A 24,766-nucleotide genomic window follows, 5' to 3' on the forward strand; every position below is an offset into this window, starting at 1 on the left:
AAGTCGATGCGTTCCCGGGCGATCAAGCCATCCCCCATTTCTGTCGTTTTCAATGGGGAGACTATCTCGCACTCTCATATGCGTGGGTCTCCGATATTCTCTCCAGCCGAATCATTATCGACGGGAGATATGTGGCCGTTACCAACAGTGTACACTCAGCCTTGCTTGCCATGCGGGAGGATCCCCGTGTGACTCTGATGCAGGCCGGCGTCTGGGTGGATGCCCTGTGTATCAACCAAGATGATATTGTGGAACGAAGCAAGGAAATCAAGACAATGCGAAGCATCTTTGGAGACTCGATGGGCGTCTTCGTACACCTAGGGCCAGCTTCCGACGACACGCACCTTGCTCTCGAGCTCATCCGCCTTATCTCATATAACTTGAAACAGGGGTTCAAATATAGCCCCTTCCTCCTGGAACTAGCCATTGATACCACCAATGGCAACAGACTAGCCGAGAGAAAGTCTTACACGGCCCTCATGAATCTCCTTTGCCGGCCTCACTGGACACGACTCTGGATCATCCAAGAACTGGCCGTGGGCGATGATGACATTGCCATTCACTGCGGAAATGATTGGGTCTTCCTGCATCAGGTTCGTCAAGTGCTTAGGCTCCTTGTCATAAATGCTGCAAGCTTTGGAATGATTATCACGCCCGCTGTGTACGAAAAACATCTTTCCCGATGGCAGACCGTCATTGGTCTCTTATGGTGGATAGGTTACTTGAGACAGCTTACAATTCGTTCAGAAAACAGACACTTCCTCTCTTACAAAGATCTGCGCTATCCGATCTTGACCCTTGCGCAGTATGCCACTGCAACTGACCCTAGGGACAAAGTTTTCGGCATCGTAGGTATCCTCCCGACGAGTGTCACCGAAAGAATTGATACCAATCCACTTCTGTCGGTCAGAGATGTCTATATCAACTTTGCAAAGACAATAATGGAGGTTACCGTGAATTTGGATTCCATATTCTCGCACAACGTTGACCAGGACGCAGTGTCCACTTTTGGACTTCCCTCTTGGGTAACGGACTGGACATTACCTCCGGATCGTACTGGTCTCTTTGTCTCAGCGGAATGGGATTTTGTTTGCGATTCCACCGAATATGAAGCCGCTGATGAATCCTACCGCAGTGGAAAATCACCTGCAGCTTATATGATCAACTTTCAGGACGTTAGGGCCGATGGGTGTAGAACACCCCAGATTCGATATATGGGCAACGACGAATTTCTTCTTTGTGAGGGCATCTGTATCGGAGAAATCGACGGCTTGGCTGCACATGTTGTTGATCCCACTGGCATCTCTGGAACCTCCAACCCATCCATCGAACCACTGAGCGGCCGTTGTCCTTACCCAAACTCCCAAGCAGTGGTTGATGCACTTCTACGCACATGGTTGTTTGATCCTTCAGGAGAAAGCAGCAAGAGTTCCGGGCTATTTCAGTTTCCTTGGATTGGAGGAGAAGATGAGATACTCGACGAGGATAACAACTGGGAAACCAATGAACAAGACCTAGAGACCATAGGTACACTACGTACTCTAGGGTGGGAGTCAGATGTTCCAGGGGGCTCATTCTTTTCCTTTGAACAATTCAGACGCTCAGTGGGGTCTTTTCACGTTGGTGGTCGACGTATCAAAGACTACTTTCCTCAGGAACTCTTACCTTGTCCCTCAGGAGTCAAACTCAATCATGACTTTGAAGTCATTTCAGCCAATTCTATGGGTCGACGCCTCGTGACCATGGACACGGGACATGTGGGGTTTACGCCAGTAAATGTGCAACACAAAGATAAGGTCTATGTGCTGATCGGGTGCAGCATACCAGTCATCCTACGGCCTGATGAAACTGGAGACTATTACAAAGTAGTCTCTGAGTGCTATATGGATGGTTTCATGACAGGTGAGGCCTTTGTGCCAGTGGATGCAGGCGAGGTTCAATTGCAGACCTTTACGATTTGTTAGAGCAGAAGGTGTTGGAGGTTTGCAAGACTTGGATACGTAGAGTCTGGTGCAGAGTGAGGGAACTTACAAGACTCATGACTTGTTCTAGCGAAGGCGTTAAGGAAAATATACGCATACCCTATTGATTAACTATAACGAAGTGGCCGATATGGACCGATATGATATTGTTACTAAGTAAAAACCTCGCCCAATCATCCAGTTTCTTCTTCAGTGCCTCAACCGGATTCAGGACCTTCAATCCAATCTCAGAGCAAAAATGCAAAGCCCTGGTCGCCCCGCAGCTTTTGATCGCACAGAAGGTTCCACGTACCCTCAAGCCCTTGAGAGCCTTGAAGCCCATGCCTAGAGACAAGATCTATTCCGACATATTTTCCATCATCATGACTCTTTCCTTCCTGGACTAGGTCGTCAAATGCCGCGTCAAGTCGATTAAAAAACGCTTCTTCACCCTCTGCCTCCATAGCTGCCACACGGATACCTGACGCGTTACATCGCACGGCATTGAGGCGGGTTGTCAGATCCTGTCGCTCGCCGAGTTCTTGTGCAGAGTAAACCTGTGGTGCGGAGCCGACCATCAAGACCTCGACAGGGAGACCGGACGAGTGCGATCGAAGAAGGTCATAGACAACCTGGGTCGTTCCACGACGGCTTGCAAAATCAAATAACACGAACCGCTTGACGGTACCGGCGTGTGAAACCAACCACTCAGACAAAGCTGATGCCTGTTGGCCTTGTAGCTCCTCGTACCTAACCGCTTTATGTGCAAATGGAAGATTGCGACCCGAGAATGGTGACGGCGAAGACGAAATCTCGAGTACAGCCAGTGGACCGCTGCCTTTCGCTCGATTGGTCGCCAGCTGGTGGACAAATGACCGACTTGTCTTGCTTCCGGCACCCAAGCAGATCACTGCTGCGTGTGTGAGATCTGCGTCCTCAGGACCCCAGGAATGTCCGATCCCGGGATGAAGGACAGGAAGACTAGGATCCGAAGGGAAATTGTACGTGTTGTACAAGAATGAGGCTTCAAAGACGGGTTTCAGCATGGCGGTCAACCCTGCCACAGGTGACGTTAGGTCGACGTCGTTACCGACGGCGATATAGCGTTGATAGAGTGGCATGACCTGGCTGCGATGCTGGCTGACTTCGATGTAATGTGAGCTGAGGCCTTTGGATTGAGTCAACAATAAATCAACAGGACATGTCGAGACTGGGATAAATCCCCAAAGAAGTGATCCGGCCTGCAGCGACGGAACATTGCTCTCGAGGATCATCGCATATCCCCAGCCAGGCGACACCCCATATTCGGAAGCGTCGTTGGATGGGACTTCGGCCCATGATGGTAAGGGGAATGCATCCCACCAGTGTAATGCCGTCCCCAGGGCGCAGTACGATAGATTGTTGGCCGTCAATCCGATCAGCCGGCTTTGTACTCGGACGCTAGATGGTGCGAGTTGCGGCAGGTTGGATTCTGGCGCTGGGATGAATATCTGTCGATCATACTGTGACTTATGGACGATACGGAGAGTCGGCTCTCCAGGCGGAGTATTTTCCGTCATGTTGGCTGACAAAGTGTAATGAGTGAGTGGTTGCTTAACAATCACTGTTCCCAAGGTCTGAACGGAGGAGTCCTTCACTTATCGGGTAACTCTACGAGGGGAGTTCATATATTTATACCAATAAACTCTCTAGTAATCGGAGGAATACAAACTGAAATGGATATGAAGTCAGATCAGGTCCCCACTGAGGTAGACGAGGGTTTAGAAATTAAAGGCGTAGTTCGTAATATCTATATTGTTACGTCCGTAGACTCCACATTGGATTATGCACGCCCCATAAGCCAGCCAAGAGGCAGAAGGCCTAAAGGGTTCCTCGGGCCTCGACGGGAGCCAGGCATCTTCAGATCTTGACAGTTTGGAATTCACAGCACAGATTTCTTTGTTCGAGATTCAAAAGCTGGTAGTACTTGCGGTCCCATTGTTTCCAACAAGGCTCTTTGTACTCGATGCTCATAACTAATGTGACTACTCCGTAGTTACCGAGTCCGTGCGTCACGCAGTTAAGATGCGCTGTATCCTAACTACGGCTACGCTTGACGGCAGACGGGACACGGCTGACTAGGAGGTGGAAAGAGGTAGGATTCTGGAATTTGTATATGGAATACATCAGGTGGTCGGTTATCTTGAGGAGTGGTCCTGAGCATTTCCCTTGGGCGGAATACAACCCAAGCACTCAAGCAGAAGAAAATGAGGGACAATACGGTCGGGGAACTGGTGTCTTGAAAAGAAAGAGCGGGTTTGTTCCAGCTTCCTTGTTACTATTCATACATTGTCTCCCTTACTAGACTTCACATAAGTTTCTCCGTTGTTTTTCTTGTCTCATCATATGGAGTGCTAGTAGGATGAATTCTGTCCCAGTATGAAGACGAAGACGCCATTGTAGTGACGACTGGACGTCACCCGAAGCGCGACAAGGCATTCTAGAATCGTCTCCTCCATAGATTCGATTAACTACTGAGAAGCTCACTGCCGCCTAGGTAGTGAGGTTCACTCTGCCACCGAAGATTGCGTGAAAAATCGCTGTATGGTAGGCGGCAGGCAGTTCTCAGGCTGTCGAGTCCAAAGGCAGTTCACTCAACATATTCTTAGAATTATATGAATTCTTTCGTAGGCCTTCGATTCATCTTCTTTGAGTATCGGAAGCAAGGAACTCTTGAGAAACCCCAGCTGAAAACTCAAGACCGAAGCTCAAGATTGACAATGGCTAACGTTCTGTACAGTTTGCCAAACGTATCGTTTCGTATCTCAATGAGCTCCTTCCGATCGCTGCCTACTCGTGTTGAAAATGAGGGCCAAGACCAACCTGAAGTATCCATGGCGGAACGACGACGTGGTGGCCATTTTGAACTCGTGCAACATCAAGACCTCTTCACATATCGATATGCCGAAAATGATCGCCGACATCTAACCGTCCCAGGCTTCACATGGCGCCAGACAGAATTGCATCAGACCCTCCGCCAAGGTACGTTGAACAATTTGGACGGCTTGGCCTCCACTCAGGACAACTCTCAGCAATTGTGGGAAAGCGGTTCGGACTGTGATAGTGACAAAGAAAACCAGGATCCCGAGAGACGATCTCAGGGAATGATTTCTTTCGAGGGCGGAAATTGGGATGAAGACAGTAGCAAAGAAAATCGAGATCCAGAGCCTCGAGATGGCGAAGACGGAGTCCATCGAGGCCAAGATTCGAGAGAAAGCTCCACTGAAACCCCCCCTGTCCGAGTTTATGAGGACTCCAAGCGCCGAAGACTGCTCCACGCATTGTCGGACAAAAGCCAGGTGGGCACTGGTATCGCGTCCATCAAGCAGGCTGCAAAGACAAAGGTCTCTCGAGCGATTCGAAGTGTGAGTGACTCTAATCTCATCGGAAAAGTGAGCAACCTCTTTTCAGGACTGAGCTTGGGTAGAAACGCTGTCGATGGGAAAGAGGCTCGACGTGTTGTCAGTGCTCCGGCAGAACTCTTTCCTCGAGTCGCGAAGCGGGGTGAGAGGAATGAAATGGGCACCGCTCGTCATTCTCGTGTTCTTGCAGGCCGAAATGATGCAATAGCATCAGTTTCTAGGAAGCCATTATGTGAGATTTAAGGTGATGATCTTGCTTGAGTGGATGGGAGATTGGGGACAGAGACCTGGTTTCTTTGTCAATGGGATTGCATTGTGGCAGGTATGTGGTGATGATCATGGGTCCAACGGCTTTGTTCGTCCGAGCTGTGAGATTACCGGTAAACCATGATGAGGCGAGGCACGTGGCTCGATAGTCGGAGTTGTTGATCTGCTTGCAGAGCTCATAGAAAGGTCTGCAGTTGGAGTTTTTTCATTCATGGCGTGGAATAAGCCTTGCCTCATCCCCGATCTTCATACATCCACGAAGCACATTCATTTTCTCGATAGCTCGCTGTCGAAATCAAGTGAGAGCGTTTGAGGATCATTCTTTGCCCTGTTCAAACCCGGAACAGACCGAATGGTCCTTTTCTTGTTCTTTACTCCTCCTTAACCTGGACAGTCATAGCGTTCTTCTTTTCGACAATCTCATCAATCAGACTGGTGTTGGCTAATGCAGCCGCGGCAGCTTCTTGACCAGCGGCTTTCCGGCTTAAGCCCTTTCCACTGCCCAAAAACCGGTTCTCCCAACCCCACCCCGTTAGATAAGCGCCGACATAGTAGGTCTCGACCCCTTTGCCCTTGTGGATGACAGGCTTTTTTTCATCAATGTAATCGATCTTGACTCCTTTGCCCGAGATCTTCTTTGCAAGCTCAACCTTGTGTTGGGAAGAAGGGGTAGATGGATTCGAGGCAGCAAGAGCATCTGTGATGGGGCGCCAGAGAGCATGTAGCCAAGGTTCAATGGCAACAAGACCTTCTGTATATGACGGGTGGGACAGAACAGCAGCGGCAACGAAAGCCTCAAATACATCGCCTTTGATTTTGATCCAGGCATGAGGAGAATCGTGCTGAATTTGTTTGCCGCCTTTGATTTTCTTGTCCCAGCCGTAGCCTTCAGTGAAACGAGCTAGGGTTTCGTTCTTGACTAGACTTTCACGCAGTTGCGACTTTCTGCCGGTTGGAAGAGAAGAAAACCGTTGATAGATAAGATTAGACGCGATAACTTCAATGTAAGCATCCCCGATGAATTCCAGGTCATCGTAGCTGACGGAAGACTGGTTGTCCAGATGTGTGGAGACAGTAGAGATATGGGTGAAGACCCTGTCGGCGTATTTCTGGTCGATCTCTGGCGGAGTGGGTAAGGATTTTCCTGGGGTGGCCAAGTGTTGAAGGACTGGGATTGAAAAGGGTTGGCTGTGGATGTGGTTCTTGGGATTCTCAAAACGTGGTTTCTTTTTGTGATGTTGATCCACGAGACCATTATGGGATCGTTTTCGATCGAAGTCTCCCATGTTGGGGACAGGTCTGAGTACTAGTGGACGGTATATTTGTACTTTGAGACCTGTTATTTCATATTGAGGATGGACAGAATACAATGGCAATTCTTTGGAAATTTATGGCAAGGCAGAAGTAGGTGGTGGAATTTATATCAGCGTCTGACGGGATTTAAAATGTCAATGACGCGGAGTTGCCAACTGACTTTCACCTATTTGGCTTATATCCTCTCGACAGACACAAACATTTTCCCACACGGCAATTTCTAACGAAGTCTGCATTGAAAACGGAATCTCCAACCGGCCGCACCTCACATCAACTTTTGACACTTTCAATCATCCATCCAGACATCCATTGATCTTCTATTCATTTCAACCAACCTCGATCTCCTCTGCCAACGCACACTGCCCATCATGGCCCTCCCGGCCAGGTCGCGGCTCCTCGAACTCACAAAGGTACCAGCGCTTAAACCTCCAGTTGCTTTCCTACAGCTCCACCGACCTCGACACGTTCTTCACGTTGCCCTCCCATTGCGAAGCTCCACTAACCACCACCCACAGTTACAATGTTCGATATTCTCGACGATATTCAACCCTACAGGAGAGAGACTAGGCAACAAGATCCTCCGACAGAGATTAAAAGGACCCAAACTCGCCGCCTACTACCCTCGAAGATCGGCCACAGTGGAGGATGTCATGAACGAGTTCAAGAAGTTTGATTTGGTGGGAGAGAATGAGGACGAAGCAGAAAGATTGGAGGATGTGGCTCGAGCTAAGTTGAGAGGCAAGGGTGCGCCGAAGAAAAAGAAGACTGCAGAAGGTAAGACGACAAGAATCCTAAGGAGGGTTGAGAATCTATGGAATACTGATCATTATGTTTTTTTACAGAGAGTCGATTCAACAAGAGGAAGAAGTGAGCATGACCATAATAAGTGTGAAGTGGCTCCCTTCTTCTGTGTGTTATATACATGTACAGTGCATAAAAGCGATACCCGCGCCTTTCAGATGGGCGCTCACAATGAAGATACACATAAAACATTTACACGTGTACTGTCCACGGCATTGATGATAACAGACGATTTCTCAGCTCTTTGGGGGATCAATGCGCAGTCGCACCTGGAAAAAAGATGCGCCAAGTATGGCCGGAAGATTCATCCCAATATTGTTAACGGAGAAGACGGTCAAGTTTTCATCGATTCGTTGGTGGGTATCTTGATGACTTTGAAAGAGCAACCTTGTGCAATGCGTCGTATCGTATGCAAGCCCTCCTTCAACCGATCAGGTCGTCTTTCCTGAATGCTATTTTTCGATTCCATGACCACCCTCGCTATGCCAAATTCCTCATGTGAACGACCAATTTTCTGTCATCTGATGAAATACAATCTGCGATGGCAATCCCATCTCATGGCCAAGACCATAATCGAGAGAGCAGATGTTGATCTCCTCCCGAGCCAAACCTACTAGAATGCAGCCCGTCCGATCCCATCGTCGCCATCGATCAAGGTCTGTAGATGAGAATCCGCCAATTCACTCCTCAGGGTATCTCGCTCGGTCTCTCTGGTCCTGACGTCCCAGTCATTCAACATTTCTCTCTTGAGCCGTTGTTTCTCAGCAATCTCCACTCGCATTCTCTCTGCTTCAGCCTCGAGTGTCTTCAGACGTTTTTCTTGGTCCAGTGGAAGACCTGATGGAAGGAGTTTGCCGCCAGGGACAAGCTTCTCGGTGGTTGACAGGTGTTGTTGAATGCTGTTGAATCGTTGTGTGCGTGGGTAGGTCGCGCTGCCGCCAGTACTGCCGCGGAATCCAAACTGGGATTGCTGATCGCCAGATGGGCCAGTCGGGGTCACAGGAGAGACTACTGAGCCGGCCGCCCCGGCGCCGCGTCCATAGCCACCTCGATAACTTTCACTTCGTGAGAAATCACCTCGTGGACCAGTTGGAGGGTCTCGCTCGCTGCGTGTCATTCCTCCACTGCTACTACTGGCGCCGCTACCGATACCGATGCCACTACCACCTCCGTAGTCTCCCCGGCTTGAAATGTATTCACCTCGTCCGTATGCTGGCCCTCCTCTGGCTCGATAAGTCAAGCTTCCACGTCCGCGAATAGGAGGGCTGGTGAAATCACGGGACGGTCCTGTCGGCGTGGGTCGAGATCGTGATGGTCCTGTTGGTGGAGAGGGTTGCGACTGGGTGAAACTACGGGATGGACCAGTTGGTGGTGGCCGATCGTACACACCATTTCGACCGCTAGGTCCTGCTGGAGGTTGGACTACCTCGTCTCTCACAGTTTGCTCCTCTAAAGGCGGGCTGGTATCTCGGGTTCGTGGCCGCGGCTCAGCAGACTCTCGTGGGGGTGATCTGTCTCGATGGCTTGATGTGTCTGCTGGTCCGTAATGGCTTCGTGGTTGATGCGGCGGTGATCTTGGCCTCTCGCCAGTAAGACTGGCCCTGTCTGGATGGAGTGGCGGAGATGATCTGCGAGATGTCGTGTTGGAAACCGCGCCGGAGTTCCTCGGTGAAGGAGACCTCCGTCTCCAGTTGTCATCCTGTGGGCGACGGTCAAATCGACGAGGAGGGGATCGAGATCGCGGTCGAAAAGGTGCTCCTCCTCGTCCAGAATCACGGTCAGGACTTAGGTCTCTCCTAGGAGGCGATCGGGGACGGTCAAATCTAGGCCGATCTGGTGATATCCTTCTCTCTCTTTTCGGCGATCGTCTTGATGGGTTAGGGCTGTAGTCTCGAAATCGTTTCGTATCAGGAGGAGTGCGTTGTCTGGGACCAAAAGAACGTGATCGTCTTCGAACGGGAGATCTTCGGGGTGAGAAGCGGCGGGGAGGAGGAGGGGATCTTCTGTTCGGGAACAAGTCTTCTCGACCACGACCGGGAGGAGTGCGCGATCGGCGACGGTAGGGAGGAGGCGATCGACTGCCTGGTCGAGTTGCTCTGGCGCTGGTGGGTGGAATGTATGAATCTATGTCTTCTCTTCTTTCATCTCGACGGACATTGTCTCTTCTGTCGGCAGACCATGAATCTGGATTTGGTCGATCTCGGTTGGGCGGACGATATGAGGCATCGTTGCTTGCGGAACTGCCGCCTCCAGGCCGATAGCTTTCGCCCTCGCCAAAGTATTCGACGTTGGGATGATGGTCCCGTTCTCGGTACCTGTCACGAGGGGGAGGGGACCTTCGCGAGCTGCAACTGTGTGAGCTTCGTCGAACAGTGTTATGGGGCAAGACTGACCTTCGATACCGGTCCATAACATCGACTTCACACTCCGGAAAGTGGAAGGAATATGTTTTCTGGTCAAAAGCCGGTATTCGCAACAGCCCGGTAGGATAGATGGCTAGTGATGGTCAGGCTGATGAAGGTAGATTAGTATGGTATGGTCAAATCAGGCCATGATGGTCAAGTCAACCAGTATAATTCACTATAGTGACCATTCGTGCCATTGCAACATCAGATGCGGCGTCACAAAAAATTCCCGCCAAGCCTGAGAGGAGCGAGACAAGGCTGAACCAACAACGCGTGACCTGGCGACGAGGCTGAGCTAGTAAATCTTAATTCCAGATTCGGCTTCTTCTTCTTCAATGTCTGATCTGCTTTTGATATCTGATCTGTCTCTATCACTGTCTCCATTCCATCTACTTTTGCATATCTCTCGTAAAACTTCCATTCCCTTCCCTTGTTCATCTTCCAATGACTATAATCGCTCTGCAAAACAACCATAGAAATACTTGCTTACAGCCGCCTTGGTCTTGTGCATCTTGCCGTTCTCATCACCCTCTCGACTTGAGATGGAAGGCATGCCAATGAACCATAAGCCAAGGGCTGTGCCCAGCAACGAAAGTATAATGGGTTGCAGCACTCTAACTCCAGCAGCTTGTGCGATCGCACCAACTGCAAAAGGTAGGATAGCTGCGCCGCCCCCGCCAAATGCTGCAGCAAATCCAATAGCTGCCACGTGAAGGTTTGCCGGGAGTAACTTTGTGGCGGCGACTACCACTGCAGGGAAGAGTGGCCCTAGGAATACGCCGACGAAGGCGACCGCGACGGAGGACACTGTAAATGATGGAACCAGCCAGAAGAGAATCTGCATCGCCATAGCCAGACCCAGGTAGATGCAAATGGCCAGATTTTCGCCGAGTCGTGGGGTCACGAATCCAAGAGTGACCCTACCGACGGTGATGCCCAACCAGAAACTTGATCATGTCAGTTTTACGTGTGAATACATGGTGAGTCCAACCACTTACCCGGTTGCAATCAAACCAGACTCGAAATGACCACCATTTCGCACCTCGATCATGAAAGTCACAATCCACCCTCCAAGCGCAACCTCAATTCCGACATAGAGAAGCAGAAAGAAGGCACTGACCCATGCAACCCTCGTCTTCAAGGCTTTTCGAGTCGCACCTTTGACATTGTCGCTAGATTGCAACATGCGATATCTCTCACCAGACTCGCGCCAGAACGATGCAGTCGATGTGAGAATTTCAATAACAGAAGCTCCGATCTAGAACCAGCGATGTCAGTACAGGAAAATGACCTGGACTACCAAATATCCACTTACCATGAAATAATAAAAGGCATACCAAGGAAACCCGCCTCGCGTGATGAGAGTCGTTGCAATCAAAGGAGAAATGGTCGCACCAACACCATAAAAACCATGCAAGAAGCCCAAAATCTCATTAGGATTGGCCAGGTTGCCGATCCATGCATTCCAAGCCGCATCGAGGATTCCATTTCCAAACCCAGCAAGGATAAAAACAATGACCAGGACCGGATAAGGAGGATGGACGGAGATGATGATGTATGAGACCAAATGAGCTCCAGGACCCAGCATGGCCACCCCACGTTGTCCCACAGTCTTGTGGAGGAAGTTGTTGAGAACGGCGGCAGCCACATAGCCAACAAACGGTGAAAGGAAAACCAGAGACACGACCGTATAGGTAATGCTGTAGTGATTTTGTAATGAAGGGATGATGGCACCGTATGCTGCGTCATTGGCACCCATTACCAAAAATCCAAAGAATGTCGATGCTGTCTTGCATATATTCGTCTTTGACTGGTTCCATCTCTCTAGGGCAGAAACGGCATTCTCCGGTGGCGATGAGATGCCTTCTCGGTTGGAATCGGCAGAATTGATCGATGATCGAGTTGATCCAAGATGGTTGGACACATCTTGAAGTTCAACGACTTGCGTTTGGTTAAATGATGCCATTGCGATTGCTGTTGAATCGAACGACCACCGGTGTAATGAATTCAGCCTTTGACTACTCTCAAAATCTCCAGCATCAGACTGCCTAGATCTCAACTCATATACCATGCCATAAGATGCTCGGAGAAAAGGACGGAGTATTGGTCATTGCCCAGTCTTGTCAAAGTCAAGATTCCGGCCCGATGATTGGTTGAAAATGAGGTCCGCTTCTTGTTTAGGAATTCCAACCGCCACGACGTCATACCATAAGGAGAAATATCCAAATGAAGACTTGGGACCGATGTCAGTCTTTCTCTCTTGGTAGCCCGACTCTGAGATCAGATTCAGATCAAATCTCGGAATAATGATCATCTTATCCCCAGATTATTGATCGGATTGGCAAGAAAGAGTCATAGTCGGATACACGCATGACCATCGGTACATTGCAGAGCCCCATATCCCAGGGTGATTCCAACAAACATCAGTTCAGACTGGAACCATTTCTTCTGTGCGTTGTTCACGCCGTGAAGATTTGAGACGACACTCAACGGCCACGCGAGCAGATTGGCAGTTGCTGGTTCATACGCTTCCATGGAACCAGCCTTGCGGATCACACATTCGCCATCCTCTAATTTGATGAGACTCAAGCAGAATGGGAAATTAGCAGCCACTTCTTTCCCCATGTCCTCAAGGTGGAATAGACTCTTGAGCATTTCTTTGTCAAGGCCGTCTCGAAAGGTCTCTGGGAAGAATTGGCTTTGTTGGACTAGTCTCATGCGGGTGCTACTGACGAGCATGCTTGTGATGAGGTATTGGTTGTAGGCGGCTACTGCCACGAGACTTGAGTGAAGATTGGCTCGAGGCGTGTAAAAATGTTGCCGGGGTGTCTGGCCAACGTCTTTGACTGTCCAAGTCGTGAACTCCCAAGAGGTTGGAAAGTTTGCTTTCCAGGTTTCCAGGTCACCGTCGAGTGTCTTCAATTCTACAAGCAAGTCTTCCAGATCACCTGCCGAGGGAATGACATAGCTGCTGGTGACACCACTATCATCGTTTCCGAGGCCAGTCTGGAGTTGGTGCCGAATGTTCAACAAACGGACAAAGATTGAATCGTATGCAAGATCCTGCCCAGTCTCACCAAAGACACTTCCATCAAGCATCCATTCTGGCACGGCAAGATGTCGTAAGAGCGCAGACCGAAGGAGGCCGCGGCGGGTGTGCTTAATGACCACTGATGGGGGAGTTGAGCCGCGGAAATTGTCGACCCATGTCTTCAAGATGACCGTGGCACCGTCGTGATGAGGAGCACTTCCAAAAGAGATTCCTGTGGGTGAATGCCAGTGTCGGTGGAAGACGTCTTCGTAGCGGCTCATGAGAAAAATAGTCATCAGACACGCATCTATGTTTGCGGCGCTCAAGTTGGAGATGGAATTCTGGGCTGAACGCAGAGTGAGTTGATACGTCATCGAAGAAGCAGTGGCTGCGAGTATGTGGTGCCGAACACGTGAGTAAACGGCTAATGCCATAGATGAGACAGCGGAATCAACCATTGCCGACTTGGAGCTACTGACCCAGGCCGACAGAGAGGCCAGAAGACCTAGAGATGAACCTGCCGGTGATGATCGAGGGCGTAGGTACCAATTGAGGTAGAATCCAAGCGCCACGGTGTGGAGGTCCGGGGTCAAGGACTGCGGCACCTTCGCCATGTCTTGAGAACTCGAGCGTATCATGACAGCCGAGCGAGGACCTCGTGGACGTTTGGCGTTGCCGCTCGCGTATTCATTCTCGTTATGAATAGCAAATGATGCGGCTTTCGACCCAGGCCGTAGGCAGAGGCGCCTTGATTTGACGCATCTTTGGCATTTGGGGAGACCCTCGTCACACTACTGGCTTAGACGAGTCGAGGTCAGTGGGGTGGTTCTGGAATATGATCAGGAGAGTCTGCATTGGTGTGGCGTACCTTAATCCGTCTGTCTCTGCACGTCTGGCATATTTGATTCGACGACACTAGTGCTTTTATCATTGGTGTTGGTGTTGGCATTCTGGCCTATAATTAGAGGTCATCACCTTGCTTCGACTTTACAGGTACGATGATTGACATCCATGTCCATCGCAGTGTCAGAAAGATCGGATTGCCCTTCTTTTCGAAAGACTGACGGGAGGATGTTCAATCGGCGATAGTCAGGCATGATTCCCTTAACCCCGGCTGACCAACGGGTGGCGGTGAATTCTACCACTAAAGCTTCAATAGGTAGGTACGGAGTACTTAGTATCTCTCTACGGGGCTATAATCGCACTAACTTAAATCTAACCGACAATTCTGTCTACTTTTAGAGTACTTAAGACACGCCGCCCTACCACCCCGAAATCAGTTGCGGCTTAATCTCCTCTCAGCCTCGCTCAAGGCGCAGCGCCACTAACCCAGGAGCTCCCTGCGCAGCTTAGTCTAGACATGTACGGAGTATATGTCGCACATGAGAAATGCAGACATCATCATGACTCTGGCAGGTAAGCTGTTGCGTAGGTCGAACTTTCAGGCGCCGAACCGCTGACTGACATGCGATCCTCTCGCAAAGGTTTCTCCTGAAATAGTATAGTCTCGTTAGCCTGAGAATGATCGCTGATTGGCTACTAAGTGTACAAAACTACCTCAAATCTCCAGATAGATACAACACATTCAGTCAAACGTTCCATGGGCATGTCTAAGTCCGTGTCGTCTCCGTTACCATGGCATGTTACTATCATGCACAATCCCTAGGTAATGCTAAAAAGTAAGCAAAAATGTTAGAGAGCTGCGGGAAATATAAACCTGGACTTCCCCCTCTTCTCTGGAGTCATGGAAACCAGTCCACATTTGCAGGAGAAATCGTCGCAAAAAGTGAGATATCTCTTCATACCAGTACAGACATCATGTCCCCCACGGTCATTCTCATTACAGGTATGTCCAATACAGGCCCTCAACACATTCTTCCTCTCTCATGATTCCGCCCTCAGGAGCAAACTCCGGTGTCGGATATGCCACTTCGTTAGTCATCGCCAATGCATCCACCGACTACCATGTAATCATGGCAGGACGTAACGAGGCCAAGCTCAAGGCCGCAAAGACACAGATTGAAGCATTGGGAACGATCAAAGGCACGCTCTCGACCTTGATTCTAGAGGTGACATCCGAGGAATCGATCAAGTCGGCAGCAGCATGGGTGGAGGACAAGTTCGGTAAACTAGATGTGCTGATCAACAACGCGGCGGTTGGGTCGAGGGATCTGCGAGTTTGTATGGAAGCCAACGTATGGGGGCCGTGGTTCATTGCGAAGACATTTCGGCCCCTGTTGTTCAAATCCGAGTCGCCTTATTCCATCTACGTCAGCAGCGTGGTTGGACTTCTGGGTCCTGCTGCTGATCCCAAGTCGCCTTTTTACAACGGTCCACCAGAAGCAGCGGGCTACCGCTCTAGCAAATCCGCCCTCAACATGGTCATGGTTGAAGAGTTCAAGGATTTCAAAGACACAAAGCTGAAATCTATCGCTGTTTGTCCTGGCTTCGTTGTCTCCAATTTGCGAGGTGAATCTGAGGAGGCACGCACAGGTGGTGGAAAGGCTGGAGATCCCATGGTCTCAGGTCAAACCATCCTAGGCATTGTCCAAGGAAAACGCGATGCCGATCTGGGCTGTCTTGTTCACAAAGATGGAGTCTACTCGTGGTAGCTTTGAATCATAGGCCTTCCAACAATATGGCCAAGGAGCCTACGATAGACGTGATAGAGACATATATATGCAATGTAAGCCGAGGATTACCTCTCATGGATGATGGGCCCTGAATCGGTTTCTCAATTGACGCAATTAATGCTATAAGGATATTAAAGTCTATACAAAACATCTCTGAAACATCATCTATTAGACTCAGCGCGTGTCCATGGCCGTGCGCTCTTACTCCTTTGATTTTTGAGCTCTCTTGGCCATGATCGTCTTGAGCGGATTCTTGCCCTTGAACTTCAACCAAGTGGCCAAATAGACAATAGCATAATTGCCCAAGATGAAGGCGCACAATATGCCAAAGTCTCGCCAAATGTGGGAATAGAAAACGCTGAAGCTAGCTCCGAATTCATCTCCGTTGGCGTACTGACAGAATTCGCACAGCCCATCGGCCCCGGTTCTCACCGCACCACCGGCCATGCCGATGAATTCTGCCGTGTACGAGTCGCAGGTTTGTCCTGGAGGCGCCGGGAACCTTGCAAACTCGTTCTCATTGCAAATCACTGGTTGAGAGTGGATAATGGCACCGAGCATGGCCTCCAAAAGGTAGTGGAATGGCGATAGCCAATACATCCAACTTCTCCAGAAATAAGGCAGCTGCGCCGGAGGGACGACAACTCCGCAGAATGAGACGACAAAGAGGAAGAAGAGCGGCACCAGCAAGCTGGCCAGCAATTCGTTGGGAGAAAATGCTGCAATGGCCTGGCCAAAACTGACGTAGTAGAGCTCGAAGAGGAGGATGCAGAGAAGAATAAACCCAGAGGTGAAAGAACTGGTGGTCTCTCGGTACCCAAAGATTCCAAACCACCAGCAGCAGTAGTACACCGCACCCGCCACGAGGGAGTAGGGTATTTCGACAAGAACAGCTCCTGTTGTCCATGCGACCCATGAATAGATCTTTGCGTTGTTCTCTCGAGACTGGAAGATGTTGCGAGAATTCAGAAACACTGGTTGGAGTTGCTGGATGAGTGGCGGTGAAATGGTGAGCGTCATGAAAACCGAGAACAGCCGAGATTGAAAGTCGATCTGAGCGAATCCGAGGTGGTAGAACGTAAAGGTGTTGAACAGGCCAGTCATGATATGTAGCATGAACTTTCCGATGATGTAGTTGGGTGTACGCTAGAAGAACATGTCAACTTGGAGCTTTGCAAGGCAGCCACGCACAACTTACCCAGTACGAGACGAAAGCTCGATTAACGACTGCTCGGGTCTGAACCACCAAAGGCATCGCATACTCTCTGTCATCTTTGAGATTCTTACTCATCTCCACGTTTTTCCGCTTCTCAATTATGTCGGCGAGCTCCTTGCTTTGCTCTTCATAGTTCTTTGACTGTGCCCAGACGTCACCCCAATCCTTGCCTTTGTAATTAGGGTCGCCAGCTCCAATGACCTCCAACATGTATTCCGCCGGGTTTGCATCAGGAGGACATTTTCGACCGCCATTCTCTTGGAAGTACTTGATGAGGTTCTGCGAGTCGTGGCCCAGCGGACCATGATATACGACTCGTCCGCCCGACTTCAACAGCAAAAGCTCATCGAAATGTTCGAAAAGGACAGCCGAAGGTTGATGAATGGTGCACAGAATGGCTTGGCCGGCGTCTGCTAATTTCCGAAGAAATCGAACAATGTTGAAGGCAGCACCGGAGTCAAGGCCGGAAGTTGGCTCATCGAGGAACATGAGTAATTCTGGTTTGCTGGCCAATTCAACTCCGATTGTAAGTCGCTTGCGCTGTTCTTGATTCAAACCTTCGCCTATTCTACCGATGGTGGCCCCAGCAATGTCTCTCATCTCAAGCAAATCGATGATGGTTTCGCAATAGGCGTATTTCTCTTCGATGGGAACTTCCCTTGGCTGTCGCAACAATGCCGAGAATTGTAATGCTTCCCGGACTGTAGCGGTGGGTTCGTGAACATCCATTTGCTCTGCGAAACCGGTTGCGCGTTGAAACGATTTTGGCAGTGGTCGGCCGTCGACGAGGAAGTCACCCGTGATGGTTCCAAAATTGATGCGTTGAGCCAGGGCATTCAGTAGAGTAGTCTTGCCAGCACCACTGGCTCCCATCAATGCCGTGAGCTTGCCAGGACGAACGTATCCCTGCACGTCGGAAAGAAGCTTCCTCTGACCGTTCTCATATGGGATCGTGTAGTTGACATTTTGGAAGGTGTAGACAGTCTCGTTCTTGGCGACCTGCTGTGTAGTCTGATCCTTTTCTGCGCTCGAAGCCGAAGATTCGCTTTCATGGTTTGGGTCCATGGTCTTCTCGACAGCGGTCTTTCCGTCATCCTTACCAGCTTCTTCGTCGTTCTGAGAGTTCTTTTCACGACCACCAGTAACAATTGATTCCTCGACTTTCTTGGGCACTTGGCCCCGTTTGAAGACGGTGATTGCGCCACCACCAGCGTTGGGCTTCATGATTTCCATGCCAAAAGCTGTCACTGCCAAAAAGAAGAAGAAAAACGCCCATAAGAAGCCGAAGTTGCGCCACAGATGAGCGCGGGTGTAAGTAAAGGCCTGCTGAATATAGGCAGCTCCAAGTACATCTGTGGAACCAGGTTCACTTCCTGCAAGTGTGCAAGATTGGTATTCTGGGGCGACACCCGGCCCAACGGCAGGAACGAGGTATGGGGGATCGCATTGCATGGTCAAGCCTGTGAATTCGTTTGCCATCAAACATTCGAACCCATATTGTATCCAATTGATCCATCGGAGCCAGGAGAACCATGGATGCATCTGGCTTGGCGGAATCAAGTATCCGGTATAGACAATCAGAATCTGAATGGCGACACCAGTGAACCGTGTGGCATCGTCGAGGGTTTTGCAAAGGGCAGATATGCCGCGGAAGAATGCATATGTGGTCATGGTTACAAGCCACAGAATGAGGCAGCTGATAAAGAATTGAGAAGCGGTGGCGGCAAGTCCACCCATCCAGTATATTATCACATTGAATATGAGGACCTGGATGAACACCAGTGGAACATCGACAACGGTTTGCGCAATGGCGTAAGCAGCAGGTCGATAAAAGGAGAAGGATTTATGCTTTAGCAAGATCGGCTTGGAGGAGAATGCCGAGGTCATCTCAGCGAGGGCCAATAGAGCATTGAAAAGAAGGAGAAAGAAGATTGCACCTCCTCTGGGAAATGCACCTGCTGCAGTGGCGGGCATTTGGAAGAATAAGCTGCCGACGATAAGACCCTGGAAATGTCAGCGGAAGTCTAACACTTTTGATATTTAATCAAGACTTACCTGGAAGACAAGGCCGCCCCACTTGCCCCAGAGAGATGCTTGGTCTCCAGTCATGACGAGGAATTGTCTCTGGGTGCAAGCGATGACCTGCTTGTGAAATGGAACTGTATAGTTCTTCTTTTTATTCTTCTTGGACCGATTCTGGAGCCGCTCGCGACGCTGTTGCTCGAGCTGAGACTCGAAGTCTTCGATATCCTCGAGATTCCTTCTGTAGGCATCGCTATTGCGATACAAGTCTGAGAATTCTTGGGCATTTCTTGGAATTCGATCTTCCCATCCTTTTCGGACAGATCTTTCATGGCGATCGGTGACGGAGGTTAGAAAGTCGGCAGTGGTCCAACGTTCCTGTTTATCGAAACCTAAATCGAGAAAGTATTGTTTGGCGTGCTCAGCAGGTCCAAAATAGAGGCATTTTCCCTCATCAATCAAGAGGACCTTGTCAACCAATTCATATAAGGATTCGCCGGCCTGATAAAGAGAGACTGCAGTTGACGTAGAGGCCATATTGGTGAGAGTACGGATAGATTGTACATATTCCAAAGCAGTACTAGCATCCAGGCCACGACTAGAATTGTCCCAGCCTTGAACTGATGCACGGGTGATCATGGCCTCAGCTATGCTGACACGCTTCTTTTCGCCTCCGGAGACACCTCGAATGAATTCATCGCCGACCTTTGTGCCTAGAGTATGTTCAATCCAAAAGAGCTTGGTGACTACACGCATGAACTCGTTCATGTAGTCTGCCCTCGATTCACCTTCCAGTCTGGACTCCTTGCCAGGAGTACGTGTTTGGAGAGCGAAGCGTAATGTGCGGTTGACGGTGAGGGTTGGATAATGCAAATCGTCTTCTGGATTGTAGATGACTTCGCCTCTGAAATCTCTCTTCATGCGCTTTGCGTCGGTCCCACCATAGGTAACTTCGCCTTCGACGGCTTCGTAGCCGTCTCGCTGGTTGCAAAAGGTCTTGAGAAAGGTCGAACACCCAGAACCTGGTCTGCCAAGTACCAGCAACAGTTCTCCAGGTCGCACGCACCCATCAAAGTTGCTAAGAAGTTCACGGACTGGAGGCTTGCCAGAGGCAGCCTTTGCGCCTCGTGTGAACAGAGTCCGAATCTTTCTTGGGAGGTTCATAAAAATATCGCCGACTGTGGGGTGTAAGGCGGCACCCAAGCCGACGCCTTTGACGGTCAGATTTCTGAAGACAACACCGCTGTGTCGAGTCTTTTCCTCTTCACTGTGCTCCTGACGAGCTTTGCCGAACATCCTCGACATCAATCGCTCTATTTCATCATGTTCTTCTTGAAGTTCGGCATTGGACTTGCCAGAGGCACTTGTCTGACGCCGAGAGAGCACCCTGAAAAGGTCGTCTTCACTTTTGATTGACCGACGCTGGCTAAGATCTGGGCGCCTGTCGTGGGAAGCTGGGGCTGATTTCAGAGGTTGAAATCTTGAATCACCCGTAGCTAAAGGCGAATCTATCTCTGAATCTGAAGAGGTATCATCAGAGGATAAATTATTTCGACGATCCTTCTCGTCCATACCCGCACCATGCTGGGGGGATTCTGGGTCGGGTGCTGGAGAAGCATGTGCCAAAGTTGCCTCGGACTCTGGGGTGCTAGGGTTCCTTGAATCATGTGGCAACGTGGTGGCTAGATTGTAAGGCGCATGTTGATGAGATTGGTCCTGGGTGGACATGTCTGCTAACAGGGATATTCCGCGTCTTGGGTATCGCAGAGCACGTAATTTGGGGATATTGGGCCAGGTGACAGTGGGTATAAGATGCTAAAATACCAATATCCGGATACGAAGCCGGGGCTAGACGGGGAATAGAAGAATTGTCATGAAGACCACGAGTACGAATGAAGAACAAGACAGATGGCAGACGGAGAGATTGCAGGGAGATTCTCGACACTGGGGAAGATCCAAGAAGGAAAAAGTGGCAGGAACGGATGGCCGGCTCTTGCCAGAATTAGATACGAATGGGATATACGAGCAGGAGTGGGAAGGAGCAGTGCACGAGATACTCATACCTGCCTAAAATGCGAACTCCGGCCGACCGACGTGTTGCACATGCGCAGAGTGACAGTGCCACGATACAGTTTACTGGAGATACATTAAAAACGCACGGTGCTGTTGGTCCCGAGAATGGTGACTCTGAGATATGCCTCACTAATCTAGACTGGGGGCAATCGAATTCCGCGAGAGAGCGAACACGACTCCAGTCGGTGAATTTAAAGCTCGATCGATGACGATATGGCTAAACGCTTCGGGACTAACATCCTCCGTCTCCGGGACAATGCCAAGACTTAGTCGGTGCTTTTCTTAAGAACCTGGCCGAGAACAGTCACGTGACATCTACTTGGCGTGCTTGTCTCACCCACCCACGACATCATCACTCGACATCCTCTATCCGAGCAACTGCGTCTTTCAGATGCTGTCACAAACTGGTCAGTATACATCTATGCCAACCTCTTCAGTTACACATAGAGAAGATGTACATCAACATACATGGACAAACAGCACCCCTGATTGCAATGGTGTGACCTCGTGCCATTCATGTTATGCTAAACACGTGCGGGAGGATATTGGTCTCTCTTCAAATACGAGCCCACGATCTGTACCACGATCCAGCCCACAAACGGTGTATAATCAACCCGCCTAAAATTGTTGCCTGATCTGAAACGGACGCTTGATGGGGATTCTAACAACATGCTTCGTCATCACTATCAATCTCCTCCATCCTATCCATTAATTGCTCTCCACACAGGCTCCACTGCTCAAGATCTCGAGGCATTGTTATGCATGACTTCGTGCCTTTTTAATAGTCCTCGTTGGCCACTATGAGGGTGTCGTAGCCTAGAGCTGCGCGCCTGGTCTCTAAACCCTACACTACAAGGCTGGTAGATGCAATACATGCTCTATGCTTCGATGTAGTCATGTGACCAGCAAGCTTGTGCCTATCAGTTGTATGATATGTCGTGGATGTGTCGGGACGATTGCCAAACCTCATAGGTATATGTTGAAAAAGCGTCTTAGAGGAGACACAAGAAACTTCGAGGCTTTGTCCAACGAGATCAGGGAGGCTTTCACAGAATGTCATGAGTTGTTGCTTAGAGGACCGTTTTCAGCCAAGCACAAACCAAGCGTTTTCGCATAGGAGCGAAATCGCTTGCCCGCCAATGTCCATCTTTGATCTCTGGTCCATATTCGTAAGGATGAGGGCAGCGAGCGGACATGTCGGATGGAAGACGCCAGTGGACAAGTGGTCTGTTGCCATGTTGCGATTTCGCTCTCGGTGAGCTATGCAGGTCCGCTGGCTTCGCCGTGATCGCTTGGCTGAGAGCCCTACATCTATGCCTCATAATTAATTCAGCTCTTATCGACGTACTCTATCCTGATCCTCCTACCAAGTGAACTCCGAACGACGTCAATTGGAGCCCCGACTATCAAGATGGCTCCCTCTGCTGTTTTCGAAGAGCCCAGCCAAGCGGCACCAACATCCCTTGTGCATCCCATCTGCCAGATCGTCACTCCGGTGGGGATGTTTGGCTATGGCTTCAGCGAAGAATGGACAGAAGCAGCCTTAGCTAAGTGCGTTGAGTCGACAACGCCAACGGCAATCATCCTAGATGCGGGATCCACTGACTCCGGCCCTACCAAATTGGCACTTGGGACAACGACATGTCCTTATGAGGCTTACGAGCGCGACTTTCGACAATTGATCCCTCTTTCGATGAAGTATCATGTTCCGATTCTCATGTCATCTGCTGGAGGCGATGGCAGTGATGAACATGTTGATCTTTACTTGGAAATCATCCGTAAGATTGCCGCAAAGGAGGCAAATAGGCAAGTTTGAGCAATCAGATCATGGAATTTCATCGACTGACGATCAATTCAGGTCCTGGAAATTGAAGGTTATTAGCATCTATTCCCAACTCAACAAATCTCTTGTTCATGAAAGATTCAAAGATGGCCAGATCTCCCCCTGTGGCAAGGCTGTGCCGGAATTGACGGAGGAAGCCATCACTCAGACTCCGAGAATCGTAGCTCAAATGGGCCCTGAGCCTTTCCTGGACGCCATGATCCGCGATCCAGACTTCCACGTCATGATTGGAGGAAGAGCTTACGGTCCTGCTCCCTACGTGGCATTTGCAGCATACCATGCTCTAGACTCAAAACAACGAGACATCACAAACTTATCCTCTGAAAGTCTTGGGTCTATCTATCACATGGGCAAAGTTCTCGAATGTAGGCGTCTCTGTGCAACCCCCAAAGGATCGGGGGCAATAGGCATCGTCAACTCGGATTTCAGCGTCGATATCAGGCCTCTGGACGCAGCAGCAAAATGTATACCGCTGAGTGTCGCCGCTCATACTATGTACGAAAAGTCACGACCAGATCTGCTAGCTGGCCCAGGAGGCGTGCTTGACGTCTCAACTGCGACATATAACCAACTAGAAGATTCCATCACGACACGGATCTCTGGTTCAAAATGCTACCTGTCGCGAAAAAATGGAGAGCCTTTCACGGTGAAGCTTGAGGGCGCCAGAGTCACCGGTTACCGGACGTTGATGATGGGCTCTTTCGGAGACCCAATTCTCATTGGTCAGATCAACAATTTTCTTGAAAGAGCCAAACAGTACGCATATAGCCGGAACAAAGACATCCAAGGAGATTGCGACATTGGATTTCATATTTATGGCTTCGACAAGGACAAGCCCGAGTACATTCCCAGTCAAATCTTTGTGGTGACAGAGAGTTTAGCTCCGACTCAAGAGGCCGCCACAAGCCTGGCATCAGCAGTGAGAATCGCTTTCGCACATGGACCTTACCCAGGTCAAAAGGCCACCTCTGGCAATTTTGGTATGGGTATTGGTGGCAAGCTCGAACTGGAGGTCGATCAATGTGCCGAATTCTCACTATACCACTTGATGAAATTAGCAGATGGAGAGCAGCACGGCAGGGAGACTAGTGATGAAACTTCCAGCGGGTTGTTTCGTTGGTCGTCAACACTCGTCGGGGATGGCGAGCTTTCGGACTACTGGTCACAAGTTTTAAGGAGCGACAAAATCTTTCAACCCGCAACACCAAAAGCCAAAAGCGTCAACGGATTTCCAGCGCCACCCGATGTCAACCTACCGTCTACATTGTTTAATATAGCCAAAGTTGTTCGATCCAAGAACGCAGGCCCATTCGAGGTGACACTGGACGTGATGGTTGACAACCGAGCGGTCTACGAGGCTATCAAGGCATCAGGAATACTAGGCCGGGATGTCACCGCCCAGTTATACAAAATTTCTGCAGAAGAAATTATCTCGGAAGGCTTCTTCGACCCAGCAATGGCGTATAAGGCGACGGTGCCTAGGCGACGAAGAGGTTTGCCCAGTTGCTCGGGAGGGTTCCTAGAAGACGATGTGCATGGCAGCCAATTCTACTCACCATTGAAAGCCATTCCACTTACAGAAGAGCTGATTTCCAAATTAGGGAAGGGATTCTAGAATACTAGGTAGACTTGTGATACAGACCTATTTCCTTGTTTTACACTTTTAGTAAGAGCTCGGCAAACCAGTTCGAGACTTCGTTGGCATCGAATCCATCAAGGAAACTTGGCAAACCTCGGGACCTAAGATGAATTCGTCCTGAGCACTCATCTTTCGGCCTTATGACGCCTTAGGGGTGTAT

General features: G+C 49.9%; 10 protein-coding genes across 11 annotated transcripts; 4 read left to right on the top strand and 6 right to left on the bottom strand.

Moving 5' to 3' along the window:
- Positions 1 to 2,149: 2,149 nt before the first annotated feature.
- Positions 2,150 to 3,520, bottom strand: PV10_02890 (uncharacterized protein; the record flags this gene model as incomplete). The annotated part of the gene is made up of 1 exon (XM_016367267.1): positions 2,150 to 3,520. The coding sequence occupies one exon, from the start codon at positions 3,518 to 3,520 to the stop codon at positions 2,210 to 2,212; it is 1,311 nt and encodes a 436-aa protein (XP_016226785.1). The 3' UTR covers positions 2,150 to 2,209.
- A 1,200-nt stretch (positions 3,521 to 4,720) lies between these two features.
- PV10_02891 (uncharacterized protein) lies at positions 4,721 to 5,605 on the top strand (the record flags this gene model as incomplete). The annotated part of the gene is made up of 1 exon (XM_016367268.1): positions 4,721 to 5,605. The coding sequence occupies one exon, from the start codon at positions 4,721 to 4,723 to the stop codon at positions 5,603 to 5,605; it is 885 nt and encodes a 294-aa protein (XP_016226786.1).
- A 61-nt stretch (positions 5,606 to 5,666) lies between these two features.
- PV10_02892 (uncharacterized protein) lies at positions 5,667 to 6,976 on the bottom strand. The gene has a single exon (XM_016367269.1). It carries the CDS (start codon positions 6,913 to 6,915, stop codon positions 6,001 to 6,003), a length of 915 nt encoding a protein of 304 aa, XP_016226787.1. The 5' UTR covers positions 6,916 to 6,976; the 3' UTR covers positions 5,667 to 6,000.
- A 264-nt stretch (positions 6,977 to 7,240) lies between these two features.
- On the top strand, positions 7,241 to 7,952 carry PV10_02893 (uncharacterized protein). Its single transcript, XM_016367270.1, has 3 exons — positions 7,241 to 7,353; positions 7,459 to 7,717; positions 7,786 to 7,952. The coding sequence occupies exons 1-3, from the start codon at positions 7,312 to 7,314 to the stop codon at positions 7,812 to 7,814; spliced, it is 330 nt and encodes a 109-aa protein (XP_016226788.1). The 5' UTR covers positions 7,241 to 7,311; the 3' UTR covers positions 7,815 to 7,952.
- Positions 7,953 to 8,030: 78 nt separating this feature from the next.
- PV10_02894 (uncharacterized protein) lies at positions 8,031 to 10,307 on the bottom strand. The gene is made up of 2 exons (XM_016367271.1): positions 10,138 to 10,307; positions 8,031 to 10,089 (listed from the first exon to the last, which is right to left on the bottom strand). The coding sequence occupies exons 1-2, from the start codon at positions 10,152 to 10,154 to the stop codon at positions 8,358 to 8,360; spliced, it is 1,749 nt and encodes a 582-aa protein (XP_016226789.1). The 5' UTR covers positions 10,155 to 10,307; the 3' UTR covers positions 8,031 to 8,357.
- A 290-nt stretch (positions 10,308 to 10,597) lies between these two features.
- On the bottom strand, positions 10,598 to 12,239 carry PV10_02895 (uncharacterized protein; the record flags this gene model as incomplete). The annotated part of the gene is made up of 3 exons (XM_016367272.1): positions 11,465 to 12,239; positions 11,148 to 11,407; positions 10,598 to 11,096 (listed from the first exon to the last, which is right to left on the bottom strand). The coding sequence occupies exons 1-3, from the start codon at positions 12,218 to 12,220 to the stop codon at positions 10,598 to 10,600; spliced, it is 1,515 nt and encodes a 504-aa protein (XP_016226790.1). The 5' UTR covers positions 12,221 to 12,239.
- An 88-nt stretch (positions 12,240 to 12,327) lies between these two features.
- Positions 12,328 to 13,794, bottom strand: PV10_02896 (uncharacterized protein; the record flags this gene model as incomplete). The annotated part of the gene is made up of 1 exon (XM_016367273.1): positions 12,328 to 13,794. The coding sequence occupies one exon, from the start codon at positions 13,792 to 13,794 to the stop codon at positions 12,502 to 12,504; it is 1,293 nt and encodes a 430-aa protein (XP_016226791.1). The 3' UTR covers positions 12,328 to 12,501.
- Positions 13,795 to 14,724: 930 nt separating this feature from the next.
- Positions 14,725 to 15,953, top strand: PV10_02897 (uncharacterized protein). Its single transcript, XM_016367274.1, has 2 exons — positions 14,725 to 15,026; positions 15,083 to 15,953. The coding sequence occupies exons 1-2, from the start codon at positions 14,870 to 14,872 to the stop codon at positions 15,790 to 15,792; spliced, it is 867 nt and encodes a 288-aa protein (XP_016226792.1). The 5' UTR covers positions 14,725 to 14,869; the 3' UTR covers positions 15,793 to 15,953.
- PV10_02898 lies at positions 15,890 to 21,070 on the bottom strand. 2 transcript variants are annotated; one of them, XM_016367275.1, is made up of 3 exons: positions 19,085 to 21,070; positions 17,012 to 19,033; positions 15,890 to 16,959 (listed from the first exon to the last, which is right to left on the bottom strand). In XM_016367275.1, exons 1-3 carry the CDS (start codon positions 20,777 to 20,779, stop codon positions 16,015 to 16,017), a joined length of 4,662 nt encoding a protein of 1,553 aa, XP_016226793.1. In that variant the 5' UTR covers positions 20,780 to 21,070; the 3' UTR covers positions 15,890 to 16,014. The 2 variants fall into 2 exon arrangements, with proteins under 2 accessions (XP_016226793.1, XP_016226794.1); XM_016367276.1 differs by having other exon boundaries at positions 15,890 to 19,033.
- A 1,465-nt stretch (positions 21,071 to 22,535) lies between these two features.
- On the top strand, positions 22,536 to 24,582 carry PV10_02899 (uncharacterized protein; the record flags this gene model as incomplete). The annotated part of the gene is made up of 2 exons (XM_016367277.1): positions 22,536 to 22,934; positions 22,999 to 24,582. The coding sequence occupies 2 exons, from the start codon at positions 22,536 to 22,538 to the stop codon at positions 24,580 to 24,582; spliced, it is 1,983 nt and encodes a 660-aa protein (XP_016226795.1).
- Between the last annotated feature and the right edge of the window lie 184 nt (positions 24,583 to 24,766).

The sequence above is a fragment of the Exophiala mesophila genome (assembly GCF_000836275.1).
Source record: "Exophiala mesophila strain CBS 40295 unplaced genomic scaffold supercont1.2, whole genome shotgun sequence".
In the NCBI taxonomy this organism is placed as follows: domain Eukaryota; kingdom Fungi; phylum Ascomycota; class Eurotiomycetes; order Chaetothyriales; family Herpotrichiellaceae; genus Exophiala; species Exophiala mesophila.